The 24322-nt window shown below is 32.4% G+C and overlaps 1 protein-coding gene across 1 annotated transcript in view; it reads right to left on the reverse strand.

The window, feature by feature from the left end:
• The window catches only part of SNTG1 (syntrophin gamma 1), a 948474-nt gene that overhangs the window by 12882 nt on the left and 911270 nt on the right, over positions 1–24322 (reverse strand). Inside the window, exon 17 of the mRNA XM_013047405.2 lies at positions 23175–23285. Within this exon, the coding sequence (XP_012902859.1) occupies positions 23175–23285 (111 nt within the window). The remainder of the gene's footprint in view (positions 1–23174; positions 23286–24322) is intronic.

Below are 24322 nucleotides of genomic sequence, written 5' to 3' on the forward strand. Positions count from 1 at the left end.
GCCCGACGTGGGACTCGATCCCAGGACCCTGAGATCATGACCTGAGTGGAAGGCAGAGGCTTAACTCACTGAGCCACCCAGACACCCCATGTGTAACTTTATTATTAAAATTTTGATTTTCAAAATGTTTTCACTTACATCAATAAACTAAAAATGTAATAACTTTCCTTCTATAAGTAAATGGTGACTTTTGGCAAAAAGGAAAACAAATATATCACACCATGAACATTTCCCCTGGACAGTTTCTTATTTTAGAGGCAGTTAATGTATTTGTTTTACATTAAAGATGTCAATTTAAATTTATAGGTTAACAAGTTAAGAAGTGTTTTTGACTCCTAGCACACATGACCAAGTTCAATTTGCCTAAACAGAAAATAGAAGACTTGAAAAACAAATTATGTACAAAGAAAAAGGACTCTTAATGGGAAATAAAAATGGTTTAGAATCCTCAATGATTCCCAGGAGTTTAGAAGTTATTTTAAAAGTAGAAGCATAGTCCCAGGTATCTCCTTTGTCACATATTTCTTTTCATAATCCAATCAGTAGTTTGAAAAAACATTTCAGATAAAACAATGGGTATATAAATTATGTACACACACACAAATGACTTCAATTTTCCCCTGATCAATCTACTGATGCTTCAGTTTCTTTTACAGTATGAAGCACTACAAAACACGGATGGATGCAGGACCAGCACTACTAAGTAGGTATCCCTGCCCTAGCTTCATTTGTTTTCGTCCATAGTCTGAACAGCTGGTGTTGTCCATAATTTGCAGTGAAAGGAAGAGAATCATGAAATTTTATAAAATCTTTCATTCCAGATGCCAAAAAAAGGTCAGAAATTGTGAAAAGCAGGATAGGAAGATGTCCCTTAATTTCTAATGCAGAGGGAATTCCTTCATCTCAAATACCTACCCAAGTGTACAAATATTAAACTTCCTCATCCATGAGACCTAAGTGCTAAATATAAATATGAATTCACTTAAATTGCCAGTCATTCTACAAAAAGAAAACCAGCACACCATGAATGCTTAAGTAGCATCTTTGGCAGACACTGAACATACAAAATATTCCATCTATTGTGTTATATATAAAATCCTTATCATCAAACCACAAAATATGTTGTCCCTACAGAACTCATTTAAGACAGGAATTTTATACACAATTTATAATGATAAAATGAAGATATATACAGATTAGCTAAAAGTGGCATTGCTGGAAGTCAATTCCTGATTTTTTGATTTAAGTCTTACTGAACCTGACACTCATGAAAAGTTCTCTTCCAGCAGCATAGAGTCTCTGATATGGTGGAAACTGAGGGCAGGAAATGGTTTGGGGGAGAAGACTCCAATGAGCAAATCAATGGAAATGAGTTTCTATACTCTGCACTATTCCACTAAATAGAAAAGCAATTGCTTTTTTCTTTATTTTATTATACTGTGCAAAAAAAGCACTACCATGGCTTCCAGATCTCAAGTTTAGCAATTTAGGATTAATATGCTGTACAGACTAATTTATGCAATATTTTAAGTGTTTCTTTTGAGGGAAATTGTTATTAAGTTCAATGAATAAAGCCTCATTGATGTTTTTCAAAGACAACCTGTTTGGAAGTCAGAGGACTGTCTGGCCATATTATATCAAATTATAATTTTAAAAATACATCTACATAAATACAAAAACAGCATATTAGAAGTAGTAAAGGAAAATATATATGGTTAGAAAATTTAGTAGGAATGACTATAAGAATATGTCAGTAATCCTTCATATACTAGCGTCATATTTACAACAGATATAAGCCACTTTTTAAAAGTTCCCAATAGCGATAAAATGAGATTTTTGGTAAACTGTTAAATAGCTACAATTTGCTCATGACTTCAACTGGGAACCATTTCACTGTTCTACTAGGAAAGTTCTGAGAAATTTAATGAGGCTCTGGAAAACAGATGGCAAATTTATTAAGCTTTCTGAGTAATGAAGTGAGAATTTATGAGAATTTATTTCTGTTTTCAGAGAAAAAAGTATAATGGAGTTTTGTAATATGACATTGTTCTCATATACCCATAAAAAATAACAAAAGCAAAAATGTAAAAACAAAGTTAATTCCCCAACTCCCAGGTAAATCTACATGACTTTTTTCAGTATTTCTGAGACCTTTTCACAACCAAAAAGTTAAATATTATGTAGAACTTTTAATTTTGTAATACTTGTGGCAACTCAATCACGTTCCCCAAACAAACCATATTACTTGTTAAATAAGCTCTGGCTATAATGTATTTGTCTTGTAACTAGGAATGTACATAGTATTATTAAGTTAAAGCATGTTTTATTAACAATTACTTATTATTTTATATGACAAGATATGCATCTACTGTCTAAACCATTCTTATCACTTTTAAACCATTTTCAAGAGAAAAGAAACACTGTAACAGCTTCCATATTTAATTATTTTTTTGACCCATAGTTTAAATGCTGGGGTAACCTTCTTTTTTATTTCTAGTAGTTTTATGATATCTTTGGCATATAAAATTATATGTATTTAAGATATGACTTGATGTTTTGATACATGTATACATTGTGAAAAGAGTGCCAAAATCAAGGTAATTAGCATATCATCACTTCTACATAACTACCATTGTGTTTAGGGGTGGGGAGAAATTTTATTTTAATTATTCAAAACAGTGTTGTCAACTATCATCAATCACATTATATAATAGATCATTATTCATCTTATATGACTGAAATTTTATACCTTTTGACTAACATCATCTCGTTTTCCTTCCCCTAAACCTTTGGCAATCAAATTCTACTTTCTGCTTCAGGATTTGACTATTGTAGATGCCACATGTGAGTTAGATCAGGCAGTATTTTTTTTTCTGTGTCTTATTTTACTTAGCATGATATCCTCCAGTTCCAGCCATATAACAAATGACAGGATGCTCTTTTTTATTAGCATAAATAACATTTCATTATGTGTGTGTATAACATTTTCTTTATCCATTCATCTGTCAAAGGACAGTAAGGTTTATTCTATATCTTGACTATTGTGAGAGTGCAGACATATTTTCGAGGTAATGATTTCATTTCGTTTGGAAATATACCTGGGATTGGGATTGTTGGATAATATGATAATTCTATTTAATTTTTTGAGAAATGTCCATATTGTTACCCATATTTTCTGTCCCAAATTACATTGCCCCCAGCAGGGCACAAAGGTTCCCTTTTCTCCACCTTTTTGCCAACATTATTATCTTTTGTCTTTTTTATAATAGCAATTCTAATAGGTGTGAGGTGATATCTCACTAAGATTTTGGTTTAGGGGCGCCTGGGTGTCTCAGTGGGTTAAAGTCTATGCCTTCAGCCCAGGTCATGTTCCCAGGGTCTTGGGATCAAGCCCTGCATTAGGCTTTCTGCTCAGCAGAGAGCCTGCTTCCTCCTCTCTCTCCTGACTCTCTGCCTACTTGTGATCTCCGTCTGCCATATAAATAAATAAAATCTTTAAAAAAAAAGATTTTGGTTTATATGTCCCTAATGATTAGTGATGTTGAGCACCTTTTCATATAATTGTTGGTCATTTAAATTTCTTCTTTTGTGTCTATTAAGACTTTTGCCCATTTTTAAATATAGTTATTTGTATTTTGGGTATTGAGTTGTATTAGTTACTTCTATATTTTGGATATAGATATATTAATCTATAATTATATTTTGGATATAGATATATTAATCCACTGTTAGATACATCATTTGCAAATAATTTCCTTTTTCTGTAGATTGCATTTCATTTTCTTGATTATTTTCTTTGTTGTACAGAAACTTTCTAGTTTGATGTGGTCCCCTTGTCTCTTCTGGCTTTTGTTACCTATGTTTTGGATGTCCTAGCCAAAAAATTTTGCCAAGATTAATTTGAAGAAGGTCTTTGCTTATGTTTTCTTTAAGGAGTTTTATGTTTCAGGTCTTACATTTAAGTCTTTAATCCATTTTGTGTTGATTTTTATGTATGTTGTCTGTTAGTGATCCAACTTTATTGTTTTGCATACAGATACATGGTTTTCCCATCATTACTTGTTGAAGAAACTATACTTACCTTGCTGTTAAGGGAACACTTGTCAATAAGCAGTTGACTAAATATGTGGGTTTATTTCTGGAATATGTATCCAATTCATTGGTCTATATGTTTACATATGTGTGTGTGTGTGTGTGTGTGTGTGTGTACACATGTACATATATATATTTGTGTGGTTTGGTTCCTATAACTTTGTTTTGGTTCCTATAGGTTTGTAACATAATTTAAAATTGGAAAATGGGATCCTACAGCTTTCTTTTTACTTAAGATTGCTTTGGCTATTTGGAGTCTTATGATTTCATATGAATTTAAGATTTTTTATCTTTCTGTAAAAAATATCACTGTGATTTGTATAAGTATCTCATTGAATCTACAGATCATTTTGGGTAATATGACTTTTTAAACAATATTAATTATTCCTTTTCATAAACATGGAAACACAGGATATCTTTCCTTTTGTGTCCTTTAGAATTTCCTTCATCAGTGTTTTAGAAATTTCAATGTATAAGTCTTTCATCTCTTTAAGTTAATTCCTAAGTAATGTATTATTTTTGTTGCTGTTGTGAATAGGATTGTTTTCCTAATTCCTCTTTCAGATAACTTCTTATTAGTATATATTTATGCCCCTGATTTTTATGTCAATTCTGTATTCAACAAATTCATTGAATTTATTAGTTTTAATGGCTTTGTGTGGAGTTTTCAGTTTTTCCCTATTCAGTAAGATGTTAGTAGTAGGTTTTTCACATCTGGCCTTATTACATTGATATTGGTTCCTTTCATTCCATTTTTTGGGCCAGTTTTTATAATGAAAAGAGTCTGAAGATTGTCAAAAGCTTTTCTGCATCTACTGAGATGATCATGTGATTTTTATATTTTATTCTGCTAATGCGGTATATCATAATGATTTTTGTATGTTAAATAATTCATGCATCCCAGTAATAAATCCAACTATGACCGTTTTAATGTGCTGTTGATTCTGATTTCCTAGTATTTCACTGAGGATTTTTGCATCAATGTTCATTAAGGATAATTGGCCTGTAGTTTACTTTTTTTTTTTTAATCTTTGTCTGGCATTGAAATCAGGGTAATTCTACCTTAATACAATCATTCTGAGAGTGTTTCCTCTTTTATCTTTTAAAAGAGTTTTAAAAATATCAGTATTAATTCTTCTTTTAATGTTTATTAATAATCCACCTATGTATCCTTTTGATTCTGGGTTTTTCTTTATTGGGAAGTTTTTGATCACTAATTCAATCTCCTTGCTAGTTATCACCATAATAAGAGCCATATCTATAATTAAATTTTCATTGTCAAATTTTTGTTATATGTCTGTCATTATCTCATTGGAGTTATGAAAGGTTATTAACTAAGAAGCTGACTCACTATGACAATTACATTTCTTTAGATGTGGTATTAATAGTACTTTAAAAATATACTTCTACTTTTAGAATGATTTCCTTATTTCTCCTAAGTATAATAAAAACTCTGGAAATGACATGTAAAACAAACAAAAGGACATTTTGAAAGGAGAGGAGAAGGCAGATAAACTAGGGATCCAGTGACCTCAGGACCTGATGAATAATATGGTAAAAACTCAGTTTTTCTTTTTAAATCATATATACCAAACAAGAAAGTAGAGACCTTGGACCCAGAAACACCAATGATTACAGACAAAACAAATGGAAAAAAACAAAAATGGTAAAAACAAAACAAAACAATAGACAACTCTATCTAGCCAGATGATCTGAAAAGGGGCAGTCTACTCATTAATTACTCTACTCTGGACTAATGCTACAGAAAAACTGGCCTTACTCCCACTCCCACCAGCAAAGATCTAGATTCCCACTCTTGCCAAGTTGTAATAAGGTTGTATCTTGAGTGATAAAGAATATGTCAACTAATTAAAAAAAAAGTGAAATCATACAGAGTATGTTCTTTGAGCAAGTAGATCAGACAAGAAATCAATTCTAGAAAGGTCATGGGAAAATCCTAAAATACTTAGAAACTGAACATTATACTTCTAAAGTATTCCATTGATCAAGAAGAAAAACTTCAAGAAAATTAAAAACACATTGAATTTCATTAAAATAGAAATGCAATTTATCAAAATTTGTGGAATGTGGTAAATGAAGTGTAAGAAGGAAATTTCGGAATTAAATATTTGTGTTATAAATAAGGAACTGTCAAATCAGTGATCTTAAAATACGATCTTATGAAATTAGAAAAAGAAGGGCAACATAAAACTAAAGCAACCAGAAAGAAGCAAATTAATAAAGTTAAGACCAGAATTCATGTAATTGATTCTAAAATTCTAAGAGAATCAATGAGAAAACAATTCTGGTTTTTTGAAATGTCTCTACCAAAACTAACAAAAAAAATAAAGAAGCATGAATTACTTACAGGAATGAGAGATATCATTATAAAATTTGCAGAACTTCAAAGTGAAATACTAAAATTAGGTGAAATAGAGAAGTGAAATTCAAAGTGAAATAAAGAAAGAAGGACTAAGGGGCGCCTGGGTGGCTCAGTGGGTTAAAGCCTCTGCCTTCAGCTCTGGTCAGGATCGCCCCACATCTGGCTCTCTGCTCAGCAAGGAGCCTGCTTTTTCCTCTCTCTCTGCCTGCTTCTCTGCCTACTTGTGATCTCTCTCTCTGTCAAATAAATAAATAAAATCTTAAAAAAGAAGGACTATGGAAATACTGTAAGAAAATTGACACAAATAAATTTGACAATTTAGATAGAATTGACCAAGTCCTTAAAAAAATAAAAATGATCACAACTCATTTGAGAATACTAGATAATTTGAATAGCTATCTACTAAGTAAATTGAAATAATAATTTTAAAAAATCTCAAAAAAGAAACCTCCCAGTCCAGATATTTTCACTAGAGAATTCTACCAAATCTTTAAAGAATCAAAAATTCTACATGGTGGTGCGCCTGGGTGGCTCAGTGGGTTAAAGCCTCTGCCTTCCGCTCAGGTCATGATCCCAGCGTCCTGGAATCTAGCCCCGCACTTGGGTCTCTGCTCCGCAGGAAGCCTGCTTCCTCCCCTCTCTTTGCCTGCCTCTCTGCCTACTTGTGATCTCTCTCTGTCAAATAAATAAAATCTTTAAAAAAAAAAAATTCTACATGGTATCTTCCAGAAAATAGAAGAGAAGGAAACATTCCAAACTCATTTTATAAGACAAGTTTTATCCGATACAAAAACCTGGCAAAGGTAGCATCAAAAACAAACAGACAAACAAAACCACCAAAAAACCTTATAAACCAGTATCTCTCATGAACATAAAAGCAAAAATTCTTAAAATTTTACAAACATTGTTCATCACTATATGTAAAAAATTACACATTATTATCAGGTAAGGTTTATTCTAAGAATGTAAGATTGGTTCAACATTTCAAAAACAATTACTACATCTCATCTTATTAATAAGCTAAAAAATTTACATGGTCATATTAATGACACCCATTCATAATGAAAACTTTCAGGAAAACAGAAATAGAGGAGAACTCAACCTGAGAAAACTTCTGTTAAAGCCCTAAGCTCACAACACAATTAATAGTGAAAGACTAAATGCTTTCCCCTAAAATAAAGAAGGAAGAGAATGTCCACAGTCACTATTGATAATGATATAGTATTTAAATATGTAGCCAAAACAATAGGCAAGAAAATGAAAGCAATGTGATACAGATCAGAAAAAAATAAATATATCTTCCCATAATTCTTATGTGTTGATGATCTATGTAGATTTCAAGGAATCTTAAAAACAAAAACAAAAACAAAAAACACCTAGAAATAATAGGTGTATTTATACTGGTTTTGGATAAAATGTAAATATAAAAACATTAATTATATTTCCATTTGTAACAATATTTGAAAAACAAAATTTTAAAAAGCAATACCAATTACATTTTCTTGCAGAATGATTTTCCTAATTGTAAATCTAACAAAACATGCATGGGGTTTGTTTGGTGAAAAGTACACAATGCAGAATAATTCAATCAAAAAGATTTAAAAAAAGAGAAAAGTATCCAGTTTCCATTGCTTTAAGAAATCAACATAGCATAAGATGCAAATCCTTTTCAGATTGATTGTTTAATGACATCCTTATCAAAATACCAATGAGATCATTCATAGATACAAATAAAGTAATTAGAAAATGTCTATGGAAAGCCAAAGGGACTAGAATAGCTAAAGCAATTCTGAAAAATAAGAATAAAATAGAAGAAATCACTTTTCTTCATTTAAAGTATTATTATATAGTTAATGTATTCAGAATTATATGATATTGACAAAGAGATAAATAAAACAAGAAATAACACCACGCAAGTATGACTAACTGATTTTTGACAAAACTGTAAAAATAGTCCAATAGTCTTTAGTCTTTACAACAAATGTTGCTGAAATAATTGGCATCTTTGGACAAAATATCTGTTTTCTTAAATCTCACAGCTTACAGGAAAAAATGAACTCAGATGTGTTATATATTTAAAGGCAAGTCTACAGAACTTTTTTTTTATTTATTTTTGAGAGAGAGAGAAAGAGACTGTGTGTGCATGGGTGAGACGAGACAGAAACTTTAGCAGGCTTCCTGCTCAGTGTGAAGCACATGTGGGTCTCAGTCTCATGACCCTGAGATCACCACCTGAGCCAAAACCAAGAGCCATACCTTAACTGGATGTGCCACCCAGGTTCCCCTAGCCTACAGACCTTTTTGAAGATAGTGTAGGAGAAAAATCTTTGACACCTGGGGCTTGATGAAGAATTCCCGACATGACATCAAAAGCATAATCTATAAAAGATGTAATTGATAAGTGGGGTTTGTGAAAATTTTAAAACTTTCTCTGCATGATACCTGTTAAGAAGATGAAAGATACGCTTTGGAAGAATTAGAAGAAAATATTTGCAAATAACGTATCTAACAAAGCCTCACGTATAGAATATATAAAGAACTCATAAGGGGCAGCTGTGTGGCATAGTGTGTTACGTGTCTGTCTTCAGCTCAGGTCATGATCTTAGGGTCCTGGAATCAAGCACCATGTCGGATCCTGCTCAATGGAGAGTGTGCTTCTTTTCCCCTTTCACCTCCCTGTTCTTGCATGTGCTCTCTCTCTCTCCCTCAAATAAATAAATAAAATCTTAAAAAAAAATTCAAAACTCAAATAAAACAAACAAATAAATAAATAAAAAACAAATAAAATATATAATTGAAAAGTGGATAAAAATAGACATTTCACTAAAGGGAATAATATATAGATAGAAAACAGGCACATGAAAAGTTGTTCACCATTGCTAGCCATTAGGAAAATGAAAATTAACACTATGATAAGAACCACTAAAATAAAAAGTAGTAACTATTTGAAATGCTGATGAGGAAACTGGATTCCTCATATATTACTATTGAAAATGTAACACACTGGGGCATCTGGGTGGCTCAGTGGGTTAAAGCCTCTGCCTTCGGCTCAGGTCATGATCCCGGGATCCTGGGATCGAGTCCTGCATCGGGCTCTCTGCTCAGCAGGGAGCTGGCTTCCTCCTCCCTCTCTGCCTGCCTCTCTGCCTACTTGTGATTTCTCTCTCTCTGTCAAATAAATAAAATCTTAAAAAAAAAAAAAGAAAATGTAAAACATTAATAATCACTCTAAAAAATAATTTGGCATTTTCTTCAAAACTGAACATTTTCCATACCACAGAACAACTGTGCTTCTGGGCATTTATCCCAGAGAAATGGAAATCTCATATCCATGCACATTATTGTTCATAACAGCTTTATTTGCAATAACTAAACACTGGAAACTAGCAAACGTCCCTGAACAGGTAAATGGGTAAACATGTCAAAATCATGGACTATTACTCTGAGACAAAAAAGAATAATTGATTGATATACAGAGCAATTTAGACAAATCTCAAGGCCATTATGCTGAGTGAAATAAGTAAAGCTCAGAATGTCACACACTGCATAATTTATTTTACATAATAATCTCAAAATGACAAAATTATGGAAATGAAAAAGTGGATTAATTGTTGCTACGATTTAGAAATGGTAGAAGTGAGAGATGGGTCAACATGATGAGGAAGTCCTGTTTCTTGATCATGGAAATGGTTCCACAATGCACACATGTTAGCATTGAAATGGGACTATACACATATTGCACTGATGTCATATTCCTATTTTTTGTATCATACTACAGCTACATAAGATATAACCATTGGGTGAAACAGGATGAAGAGTATACAGAATATCTCTGTATTATCTTTATAACTACTTATGAATTTATATTCCACAATAAAGGATTTTGATAATGACTACATTACTATTTATATGTGTTGTTACAGTTTTACAATAATAAGTAATAAATCTGACAGAAGAAGTCAATGCTTTATTACCTTCAGTCTAAGTATAAAGAGATGTCCAGTCTAAAATGTATCACAGTGTCTGCTTACACACCCTATCACTCATCACTGTGCAAAATCAGGAAGATTCAGATAAACAGAAATGTTAATTATGAAATATATATAGCTGTGGTCTTGTTAAAAATCAATACAATTGGATTTTTGTTAAAATCACTCTATTATGAGCATTTCAAGTGCAATTTTCCAGAAGCATGTTGCTTTCAATGCAAAATGTCAATATTTTTTTCCAGTTTGTGTTCTTACTTTAGAAGACACAAAACCTAAATTTGAGTAATAAAGAATCAAGAAACAATATTTTTTCCCATTTTTTGAATTGTTTATGGCTTTTTAGGGTCTCTTGATGCAAAATTTTAAGGTTTTAATTAAATAGAAAAAAAATATATATATGCACACACACACACATATGGATACACACATACACACAGATTATTTTTACTTCATTGCATTGCCTTGGCAGACTTTCCAAAATCAATTGATTATAAGAGAAAAGGTTGTTTTGGACTGTTGATTCTTATTGCAGTATGTCTATCCTTATGCCAGAGTTGTCAGTATACTGTCTTGTTTACCATAGCTCTGTAATAAGTTTTGAAATTAAAAAGTGTGTTTTGTTCAATTTCATTCTTTCTCAACTGTTTCGGTTGTTCTGGATACCTTGCATTGTCATAAAATTTTAAGATTAGTTGTCAATTTCCATGATTAAAAAATGTTGGCTTTATTGAAAGGGTTTTGTTGAATCTGTTGTTCAATTTAGGAATAAATTGTTTTTTCACAATATTGCCTTTCAATTAGTGAGTATAGGACATCTTTCCCTCTACGCAAATCTTTTAAATTTCTTATAACAATGTTATTTACTTCCAGTATACAAGTTTGCACTTCTTTTGATGGTATTTTCTTATTTCATTCATTTAAATGTTATTGTAAATAGAATTATTTTCTTAATTTCTTTTGGAAATTGCTCATAACTTATATATACAAATATAATTGATATTTGTATGTTGATTTTGTATACTGCAACATTGCTGAAATTATTTATTAGTGAAAATGGTATTCAGAGGATTCCTTATTATTCTCAATCTGCAACATCAGCATGTGTGAATTGAGATAGTTTTATTTCTTTTTATTGCCTGATTGTCCTTTCTAGACCATCTGGTACGATGTTGAGTAAGAGTGGTAAGGCAGACTTCCTTGTCTTGTTCTGATCTTAGCAGAAAAACATTTATTCTTATTATTAAGTATGAGGTTCACTGTGGGTTGCACACAGCTGTTCTTTATTAGATTGAAGAATTTCCCTTCTCTTCTTACACTGAGTATTTTTATTATGAAAGGGTGATGGGGTTATGAAATTTCTGTATTCTGTATTTACTGAGACAATACATGTATTTGAAATTCTGTTAATGCGGTGTACCACATTGATTATTCTGGGGTTGATAAACCAATCATGAATTCTTGTTGTAAATCTCACTTGGTCATGGTTCATTATTCTTTTAAAAGATTGATGGATTAGGGCGCCTGGGTGGCTCAGTGGGTTAAGCCGCTGCCTTTGGCTCAGGTCATGATCTCAGGGTCCTGGGATCAAGTCCCACATCGGGCTCTCTGCTCAGCAGGAAGCCTGCTGCCATCTCTCTCTCTCTCTCTCTGCCTGCCTCTCCATCTACTTGTGATCTCTATCAAATAAATAAATAAAATCTTTAAAAAAAAAGATTGATCGATTAAATTTGTATAAGTATTAATAATATTAATACTATTAAATAATACAGTATTTTGCATAATAATATGGTTAGTATTTTTTCATTGGTGAAATCATTTTGTATTAATGAAGTTCTCAAACTATTAATTCAATCTCTACTTTCAGTAGGTCTAATCAATGTACTATTTCTCCTAGAGTCATATTCGGGAGTATGTGTTTTTCTATAAATCTCATCCTTTCATCTAAGTTACCTAGTTGGGGTTGGCATAAAGTTGTTCCTTTATTTCCTTTTTATCTTTTAAAAATTTATTTCATTAGGAATTACGTCCTCTCTTTCATTAATGATTTTAGCAATCTGCATCTTCTCTTTGCTTGATGAGACTTCCTAAAGGGATTTCAATTTAGTTGAACTTTCAAAGAATCAACTTTTGATTTTATTCATATTATCTATTGTTTTTATCTTCTATTTTGTATTTTTCTGCTCTAATCTTATTGCTCCCTTTGTTCTGCTTCCTTTGATTTTAATTTAGTATTCTTTATCTAGATTCCTTATATGAAAATCTAGGATGCTGATGTGAATCTTTCTTAATATACATATTTATAGATATGAATTTACTTCAATCACTTATCAGCATTTAATAAATTTTAATAGATTGCTTTTGTTTTCATTTATCTCAAAATATTTACTAATAACTCTTGTGCTTTAACCTTAGACTCACTGATAGTTTCAAAGTTTTCCTTTTCCCAGCATATACAGTCAATTCTCTTTATTTGTGGATTCTGTATTTGCAAATTTACCTACTTGCTAACACATACATTTACTTCCAAATCACTGTCCATGGTGTTCTCATGGTCATTTGTGGATATATGCAAAGCAGTGAAAATTTTAGTGACACAGCATGCACTTTGCTAGTAGAGGTCAAACAAGGTAACACTTGGACTCCTTGTTTCAGCTCAGACTGTGAAATGTACACAAGAAAATGTCTTTTTTGCAGTCTGTTTAGTGTCAAGATTTTCACATTTTTGTATCTGTGACTTTGCTCTTTAAAATGACCACAAAGATGGGGTACCTGGGTGGCTCAGTACTTAAGTGTCTTCCTTTGGCTCCTTATGATCCCAGGGATGGAGCAGCATATTGGGCTACCTGCTCAGCGGGAAGCCTGCTCTCCCTCTCCAACTCCCCCTGCTTGTGTTACCTCCCTCATTGTCTCTCTCTCTGTCAAATAAATAAATAAAATTTAAAAAATAAAATAAAATAAAATAAAATGACTGCAAAACATAGTGCTAAAATGTTGTTTGGTGCTCACGTGCAAGAGCTAAAGCAAGGGCGCCCGTGTGGCTCAGATGGTTAAGTCTCTGACTTTGGCTCAGGTCATGATCCCCCATGAATCCAGCCCTGCCTTGGTCTTCTGCTCAGCGAGGAGCCTTCTTCTCTTTCTCCCTCTGCCCCTCACCCCCAACTCGTGCTGTCTCTCTTGCTCACTCTGCTCTCTCTCTCTTTGAAATAAATAAATTTTAAAAATCTTAAAAAAAAAAAGAACACTAAGTGGGTAGGAGAAGAATAAATGAAGCAAGATGGGGTTGGGAGGGAGACAAACCATAAGTGACTCTTAATCTCACAAAACAAACTGAGGGTTGCTGGGGGGAAGGGGTTTGGGAGAAGGGGGTGGGATTATGGACACTGGGGAGGGTATGTGCTTTGGTGAGTGCTGTGATTCACAGACCTGTACCCCTAGGGATAAAAATATATGTTTATAAAAAATAAAAAATTAAAAAATAAAAAAAAGAACACTATAATATGTTTACAGAGGAAATACAAGTGTTGGAGAAGCTTTGTCTGGTGCTGGTGACTATGAGTTCAATGTTAAAGACTCAACAGTAATATTAAATAAGTTGCCTTTAAACAAAAACACACATAAAACAAAAGTTATTTTTAATCAGTTGATGAAAAATGCTGTGGCCAGAGGCTTGCAGGAACTCAGCTCTGTATATCGCCTAGAAGCAATGTTTCAGTTTTTGCTGAATGACTGCTCATGATGACTTTATAGAACATAAATATCATGAATAAAAAGAATCAACTGCATTTATGAAGTTCCCCAATTCTTTTTTGTTTATTCTAGTTTAATCTCATACTTGATGGAAAATATATTTTATATGATTTCAATACTTTTGATGTATTGAGGCTTTTGTATGTCATAGCATTGGGCCTATCCTGAAAAACATTCTATAAGTACTTGAGAAAAAATATGTATTCTGCTGTTTTTGGGTGGAATGTCCTATAGATGTCTGTTTCCTTCTGTTTTTTTCAAGTCTTCTCTTTATTCATTTACCTTCTTCCTAGTTGTTCCATCCATAATTATAAATGAGACATTGCAGTCTAATTATTATCGTTTAGTTTTCTACATCTCCCTTCAATTCTGCTTTTGCTTCATGCATTTGAACTAATATTATTAGGTGCATGTATATCTATAATTCCTATGTTTTTCTGACAAATTCACTTTTTCATCACTATAAAATGTTCTTTTTCCCTTAATTAACAATTATTGTTTGAAATCTATTTTATTTGATATTAATGTAGCCACTTTAGTTCTGTTTTATTATGTTTCTATGGTATATTACATATGTGAGATATAGATAGATTTTTTACCTTCAATCTGTTTCTAAATCTAAATTCTATCTTTATAAACAGCATTTAATTAAACAATGATTTTAGTCATTTTCTTCAATCTCTACCTTTAACTGAGGTATTTAAGCTTTTTTTTTTTAAGATTTTATTTATTTATTTGACAGACAGAGATCACAAGTAGTCAGAGAAGCAGGCAGAGAGAGAGGAGGAATCAGGCTCCCTGCAGAGCAGACAGCCCAATGTCGGGCTCGAACCTAGGACCTGAGCCAAAGGTAGAGGCTTCAACCCACTGAGCCACCCAGGTGCCCCGGTATTTAAGCTTTTTACATCTAATGCAATCACTGTAAATGGAGGATTTTCATCTGCCATTTTACTCATTTTTTTATGTTTCTTAGGTTTTTGTTCCTCTATTCTTTGATTCCTGCTTTTTTGTGTGTTGAATAGAAATTCTTTGATCATCAAATTGACTATGATAAGTCTAGATACAGTTCTTTTTTATTTTATTCTACTTGGAATGTGTATTTTGTTTTGTTTTGTTTTAATATAGCTGATTGTTGACACACAATGTGACATTAGTTTCTGGTGTATCACATAGTGATTCAACAAGTCTGCATGTGATGCATGCTCATCACAAGTGTAGCTACCATCCATTACCATACACTATTATCATAATATCATTGACTGTATCCCCGAGGCCAAACCTTTTATTCCCATGACTTATTCATTACCTAACTGAAAGCTTGTATCTCTTACTTCCCTTCACATATTTTGTCCATTGAATTATTGAATATGTAGATTATTTTTTATCCATTTTGAGTTTTCAACTATTATTTCTTCTAATACGTTTTCTGTCCCTTTCTATTTTTCTTCTTGGACTCTCATTATACATATACAGGTGTGTTTGATAGCATGACATGGGTTTTTGAGATGCTGGTCATTTTTCACTATTCTTTGTTATTTTTCTGTCTCTCTGATTAGATCTCTATTGTCCTATATTCAAGATTATTGACTCTTTCTTCTGCCAGATCAACTCTTTTTGAGTCCCATTAGTTAATGTTTTATTTCAGTTAATGAATATTTCAACTACAGATACTCTATTTTTTAATGTAATGTCTCTGTTTGGTAAGACATCATTGTCATATTTTTCTTTAGTTCTTTAGACCTTGTTTTCTTTAGTAAATTAAACATATTAATTATATCTGACTTAAAGTCTTTGTCTACTGAATCCAAAGTCTGAACCCCATTTAAGACATAATCTGTTTGTTGGTATTTATCTTGCTTATGTATATACATTTTTTGCTTTTTACACATGTGATAGTTTTTTGGTGGAAATTATATATTTTAGATAATATCTTTTAACAGCTTTAGGGGCAGATTCTTCTAATTTCCCAAGGTTTAATCCCAATATTTCCCAAGGAAAATCTGCTGATTTTCTTATTGCTGTTTGTTTGACACTTTCTTGCATTAATTCTATAGAATTTGCATTCCCTGTAGTGTGTTCATACTAAGATCTCTGTATGTTTGTGTTAGGGTTTTTTGTTTTGTTTTATATTTTATTGTTTTTGTTTTACATTTTTAAGTCTAGCTGCCCATTGGTCATATCTGGGTCAGCCAACTATCGGTCAGATAATTTCATTTTATGCATTGCCTTTAAGTCAGTTATTCTTTATCAAGGAAATCTGCATATAAAGGCACATTTCAGGACACTTACAAGACAAAGTTAACTCTAATCTTCTGCCTATATGTGGTCCCTAGTTCAGTCAAAGTGATTGGTGTCTTTTCCTTTCCAGGTCTTTCCTGGGCATGCACATTATCAACATAAATCTCCAAGAATACATCAGAGTTTTCCTAAACTCACAATCATTGTCTATTATTCTATGACTTTCTTTTCAATTCCAGACCAGAATTTTGTTTGTTCCAGTTGAAATCTCAGGCTTAGATAGTCAAAATGTTGCCAGCAGTTTGCTGTTGCTCTCTATGTCCTAGGGTAGACCCCCTCTTTTCTTTTCTCCCCTCCCCTTGCTGAGCTAAGCTCTGAGTCACATAACCACCACACTAAGAATAGAGACTTCTCAGGAAGCTGCAAATTAAACCCAATTACTGACTCTGCTCTGGATGAGGTCAGACCTCTCAAATTTCTGCAATGCCACTGGCTTTTGGCTATAAAGCCACTGTCTGGGTGTTACTGAGTGAGGCCAAGCAGTTTCTCTTGCAGAGACAATTTTCCATTCATTCTGTGATTTTGGTTATTTTCCATTTTCGTCAATTTGGCTAATTTCTAGAAAACTTGAAAACAGATGCTTGATTTCAGTAGCTTTGTAGGCATTTCCACTGTTTTTGAGGGAGGGCAAGTTTACTGAGGCCCTCTAGCCACTATTCCAAAAGTCACCCCTCCTCTACATGATTTGAATTTCTGTTTTATTGTTGGATTTTGAAAGTTTTGGGGTGTGACTTATTCATGAAGATTCATGTTTCATAAAATCACTAATTACTCTATTTAATAAGAGCTACTTTTTAAAAATTAGCTCCAAGTCTTTCTAAGCACTCTGAGAAGGTTACTATATATATTCTATTTTAGGGAGATTGTCTTGGGTAATTGCTGAGGATGAGATATTGTGGCTGAGGATAAGCTGGAAGTCTGATTTATGGAGTAGAGTCTTCCATCATTTCTGGAAGGCATTTCTGGGGCACTTAGAGCTTGATCCACACTCACAGCTTCAGCATGAGATAAACCCCTTATTGTCTCTACTGCAACAAAAACTCATGGGAAAGGAGGGATTGACTAGCCTATAAACTCAAAGAGAGTTTCCAAATAATTATCCTGACAACTGAACCACTACTCATTCTCACTCCTCACTCATTTATATGGAGAACTGCCCGAGTGAGAATCACTGAATTGATTCTTTTTTTTTTAAATTTTTTATAAACATATATTTTTATCCCCAGGGGTACAGGTCTGTGAATCACCAGGTTTATTCATTTTTTAAAAAATATTTTATTTATTTATTTGACAGAGAGAGAGAGAGAGAGCACACGAGTGCATAAGTAGGCAGACCAACAGGCAGAGGGAGAGGGAGAAACAGGCTTCCCCACTGAGCAGGGAGCCCAATGTCTGACTCAATATCAGGACCCCACCACTATGACTTGAGCCAAAGACAGATGCTTAACTGACTGAGCCACCCAATTCAAGTCAAATCAATTGAATCTTTTTAATGGCCTTTTATCTTTTGGGGGTTATGGGCTCTTCTGTGCATCTTTTTACTTTTATGCTGATGACAAAAACTCCTTTTCTTCTTTTTCTTTACCTATAACTTTCTGCAAATTCTAGGATATTTTTGAACACGTAACTGAAGTATGTTGGTATTCTCAAGTCTTCTGAGAAGAACACATGTGCCCTTATCCTCACAAAAAACCATGGACTATAATACTCTCCATCTTACCCTGGAGGATGCTTAGTCTGAGCTTAGATAACTCATCCTACATAACAGGCATCATAGTTATATATGGAAAGCAGAATTCTTTAACTACTTTTCTTGAGATTTTATTTATTTATTTGAGATAACAGACGGAATTTGAAATGATGGAACCCAGAAGGAGAGTGAGAGGAAGAAGTAGGATCCCTGCTCAGAGTCTGATACAGGGCTGATCCCAGGACTCTGGGATCATGACCTGAGCCAAAAGCAGACGCTTAACCAATTGAGCCCCCCAGGTCTCCAGAGCTCTTTAACTATTAAGCTCATATTCTTACTATTACAGGGTTATGACTTGTATAAAAATTAGATAAACAATAAATGGCACATAAAGATAAATTGCATCATAAGATTTAACAAATTTTAATAACTGGTATTTGTTTAGTTTTGCTTTATCTAGTTTAAGGCTAGGACAAGTGAAGTAATAAATTATTTTCTTCACATCATTATTTACCAATGTGTCCTTTATGTTTAACTTAAAAATAAACTTTTTATAGACCCTTAATGATTATAAAAAAATATTCACAAGTTGTTGTCCAAAATCACAAAAGTTTTACAATGTACTTATGGAAGTACATGGAGACTTCATGACACATAGTTTCAAAGTATTTATCAAAATACTGTGAGTAGAAATTGTCACTCTGATCTCTTTTATGTTAATCTAAGTCATAAGAAAGCTGATCTTTCTAGGTAAGATAAAATTTTCTTCAAGTAATGTGGAATTTTATGTCATTGATTATTTTTGAAACTGTTTCTCATTTCTTCTGTCAAAAAAAATTGTATATGTACAACTTACTTTTGTAAATGAAATTTTTAAAAAAATCTATGGACTAAAATATAATGGTTTTTAAAAATATTTTTTTATTTATTTGACACAGTAAGAGAGGGAACACAAACAGGGGAAGTGGGAGAAGGAGAAGCAGGCTTCCCACAGAGCAGGGAGTCCAATGTGGGGCTCAATGTGGGGCTCGATGTGGGGCTCGGTCCCAGGACCCTCGGATCATGACTCAAGCCAAAGGCAGCCGCTTAACAACTGAGCCACTCAGGCACCCTTAAAATATAATGCTTTATCTTGCTTGGTATTTTTGTTGTTTACTAAAATTATTTTCTGGTAGAGTTTTATTTATTCATTTATTTATTTTTGTTATTTAGATTATGTGATTTATTTTTTTTTAATTTTTTTATTTTTTATAAACATATATTTTTATCCCCAGGAGTACATGTAGATTATGTGATTTAAAGTATACAGTTGTTAACTATCAAAGACAACTATAAATTGAGGAATTGTCCAATAAAATAATAGGTGAGGAATTTTAAATTAGAGGGACAAAGACAATATTCCACAAATACATTTTGAAAACTGCTTAATATAATGCTGATGTCTGTGATTTCCTTCAAAATGTGTCAAGATTTGATGGATTAATGGACAGATAAAGGGATGGGTACATATGATGAAGGATTCAGTGAAATGCTAATCATAGAATTTAGGGTGCAGAGGGCCTTTACTGTAAATTATTTAAAGTATGCTGTATGCTTGAAATTTTTCATAATAAAATGTTGAGAAAAGTGCTTACCATCCTCAACTGTAAAATAATGATCTAGTGTAATTTAAGAAATTATTATTTCTTGCTCCCAGGCTAGCATCAGGGCAGGCCTTAGGGATATGATGTTACAAGATATATTCTTTGTGTTTAAAAGTTCTTGATCCAGTGGAGGAAGCATGCTAGTGAACAATTTCCATCCAGGATAGTTACCAATGTTATGATATACATAAATTTAGAAGAGTTATACAATATACAGAGATGTTTCTGTCCCTGTTTCGGAGACAGGGACTCAGGGCAAATTTTCTACACTGAAATTTTAAAAATTAATAAGGTTAACAAGATACAGAAAATACCCTAGGCATTTAATAAATGACGCAAACTTGGGTTATGGTTATAAACTTGAATATTTTAAATGTGGGAAGGACACCGAGCTTATATACGTTAATCACCTTTACTAACTTCTCTCTTAATAATAAAAGCTGTTATTTTTTGATATTTCCTTAGTCATTATGCTAGGTCCTTGAATGATAAAATCATTCATCAGTGTTTTTGTTTTTGTTTTTTTGGTTTTTTGTTTTTGTTTTTGTTTTTACTGTCTTCTATGTGCCAGGCCCTGGGGATATTTATTTCTATACTTTCCTTGAAGAGGAGCAATTTGTAATTTGGTGATAGATTGCTCTAGGTAGTACAGATAGAAAATGGTAAAAAGGAGATTTTTAACTCAAGGCTACTTGATTCTAATTTTCTTTCCACTGTATCATGTTGCCTATTCCCTTAATTTAAAAAAAATATATTCTAACAGAGGAAATGTTGAATCCTCAAATGACATCAATTTCAATCATAAGTCACCTTATGATACATAAGTCCAATAAGTCCAATAATGTGACACATGCCAGCATTCTCCTTGATGTTCTCCTGTGATGGTACTTTTTATTATTATTAACAAGTTACAATTATAAATAACAGTTGTGGTAGTTTTAATATTTTTTTAATTTTTTAAATGATTTATTTATTTATTTATTTGACAGAGATCACAAGTAGGCAGAGAGGCAGGCAGAGAAAGAGGAGGAAGCAGGCTCCCTGCTGAGCAAAGACCCCGATGTGGGGCTCGATTCCAGGACTCTGGGATCATGACATGAGCTGAAGGCAGAGGCTTTAACCCACTGAGCAACCCAGGTGCCCCTAGTTTTAAATCTTAAACAATTTTTATGTCAGGAGAGGTGATACATACCAGTAAGGCCAAACAATCCTATAGAGCCATTTAGTTGGTCTCATCTGTGTTAGTCTCCATATTTAACTTGGTATTTTCAATGTTACCCTTAGAGGTATTATTATCCTTCTTTCTATAGAAGGAGGTGGTGTCTTTAAAGAAGCTATAGTTATATAATTTATATATTTTATATGTGTATATACACACACACACATATATACACACACACGTTATTACACACACACACACACACACACACATACACACACACACATACCCATTAGGGTTATATAATTCACCAGTGTTCATATTTTGTTATTTTTGTCTGTCTTTTTCCTATCCAATAATTATGATCTAAAATTTTAAGAAAGCCATTCAATGAATTTTCTGAAACTAGCTCTTAATGAATGAATTTATTAAATATTGCCTAAACACTATAAGAAGAATGAGTAATATTTAGAAGCTGTGGGGTAATAAACTTAAGTAAGTATAATTAGCTGTATAAACAACATATGCTACATAGAACTAAAGTACAAACATTATAGTTAGTCATTGCTTTGATTTTCTCTTTTTGTTTCAACTGATTTTGTTGTCAACTATGATTTATTAGCACTTAAGAAAACGAGAAGAGAAGTGATATATCAAATGTTATACTGCTATCAATAGCTAGTGGCTGAGTTTCCATATTAGCCAGAATATAGAACTGAAAATATTAACATCATTCACCATTATTAGAATATGGTGATGTATTTTTTATGGTAATACTAAGAATTGATTTAAAGAGCAGTGTGAGCGTCTGGCACAAAGGAAATGATTGACCAATCCTAGTTGGAGGGGAAAAGAGGAGGAGCTGTAGCAAGAGATGGGAAGAAAGCAGCTCCATAGATACACCTGTATTTAGGGAAGAGGCAATGATGGAAACGTAGAACTGAAAATTATGCTGTAATTTTAAATAAAGGGAGTGGTAAAATTTTGATGGTATTTGCCTAAACTGACAGGAGACAAATATAAGGCAAGTCCATGTGTAACACCAATGCTTTAGAGAAATGTAGCAGGAAAAGAGCCAGCAGAAAGGGGCTGTATCCACAGTTTCTGCTTTAAATAACCTACAGACTCGGCAGAGTGGTTAGACAACACCAAAGATAAATATAAGACAGAGTTAGAGTATCCACAGAGAAATTCAAACAAAAAACCATGGAGAAAAGTTAAGGGACAAGAATGAGCAGATATATAAGGTAAGAAAGAAGTTATTGTTAAAATAAGAATGAGAGGACCTGATGTGGATATAGAGCAGTGTTACAGGAGATGTGCACTAAGATGTCAGAGAGGGTCGTTCTTTGGAGGTTTTGACTGTCAGACTGACCTCACCTGAATTTAATAGGTGCAGGAATGTAACAAAATTATGCTAATTTTAATCTATAGTTGAAAAATTATATATGGGTTTTCATTTCCATAGCATTAGTTTTTCACTTTAGTGTTTGTTATTTATTCTTTCCTCTACATTGGAATAATGCATTTATAATTTGTTCTACCCCAAACATTATTATTGTGAATTTTCTGGTAGAGCAATTGAAATAATTTAAATTCTGAATATATTCAAATATACGTATTAATAAAAATAAATGTAGTGAATCTTTCTGATGAGTTTAAAACATAGTTAATATATTTAAAAATACTGAAAATTTGCATCACAAAGCAAGAAATCATTCACTTATTCATTTTATTAACACATAATAACATGAGGAAAATGTGAATTAATTTTAAAAACTACTTTTCTTCAGGAATTTGTATTCATATTCAAAGAGGGAATAGATAATAGATAATCAGAATTTTTAATTAAATTATTTAAAATGTGAAACTACAAAGAAAGTGACTATTTTGGTTCCTAGAATGTTACTTTAGTGTGACACAAATGCAGTTTGTAAGAAATTAAGAAAATGCAGTTAGCTCTAACTTATTTTGAGTTATGCCTTTCAGTGAAATTTTACCAATAAAATCTCAAAGTGATTTTATTCTTTTGGCCATGAGGGATGTCCCAAAATAAATAGATAATGTGGGTCTTTGCTCTTTTGGTTCTCCTAAATATTCTCCCTTGGCATCCTAATGGCATTAATATAGTCAGCTTATATGATGATGGTTTATATGATGAATTTGTATTTACCTTTGCTTCAATCTGCTTAGTATCTGGATTCTGAAACAAAAATTTGATTTTGCTCTTGCCATCATCTGAAGAACCTTTAAGCTGAGAAAATTTATATCTCCAAAGTATAGCCTAAAGGAGGAAAAAAAGAGAAACATATACAAGTCAGCACAATTAATATCTACATTCAAACCAAGAAATAGTTCTCTCTTAAGTGGTAAAGTTAATCATATTAAATTAATTCTGTAGCATAGGATTAAAAAGTAAATTAAAATACATTTATCAAAGGCCATAACTTACTATTCAACATATCTTTTAGTTTCCATAAATAACTTTAGTACCCATGAAATAATTATTTCAAAAAATATGTGCAAATAAATCAATTTGAGTATCCTGCTTTATCATGAAATAAAAACAAGCTCAATTAAAAGATATGTTTATGCTACTGAAAGAGCAATAATATTTGTTATTTGTTTCTTTTTTCTATTAATAGAAGTGGTAAGGTGATTTTTGAATTGATAATTCTATAGATACTCTGTAGTACTTTCTCTTAAAGCTTAAACTAATAATCTGTAGCTTTGTCAAGATAAAAGATCAGCCTTAGCAAATAATTACAACAAAAATTTATATGACTCACAAGACTACTAAAATAAGCATTTTAGAGAACTAACCCATCAATCTATAATATTCCAGTCAATAGAATTATTTGACTAAAAGCCATCTTCCAATATCACAGAAACAAATTTAGATAGTATGAAATCTATGTAAGAACCAAACGTTAGTTACCATATGACCATGAACTTACTGTTTGAGTATATAGTGACATGGAATCCCAAAGACAAGCGCAAAGATTTTTTGCAAGTGAGAAGTGTGCATTTTTTTTGTTGGAGAGAAAAAATAGGACCTGGTATAGAGAATTCTTATCACACAATTTATTCTATTTTAATATCTCACATAATATGGTACATTGTCACAATTAATGAAACAATATTGGCACATTATTATTAACTAGTGTCCATCATTTATGCAGTTTTTCTTAGTTTCAACTTAATGACTTTTATCTAAGACTCCACCTAGGACACCACATTATGTTTACTCATTTTGTTTTCAGCTCTACTTGTCTGTGACAGTTTCTCAGATCCTTGTCAGACTGTCCTTGACAATTTGAG

Source organism: Mustela putorius, unplaced genomic scaffold, assembly GCF_011764305.1.
Source record: "Mustela putorius furo isolate JIRA1106 unplaced genomic scaffold, ASM1176430v1.1 tig00000151_pilon_pilon_pilon, whole genome shotgun sequence".
NCBI classification, from domain to species: domain Eukaryota; kingdom Metazoa; phylum Chordata; class Mammalia; order Carnivora; family Mustelidae; genus Mustela; species Mustela putorius.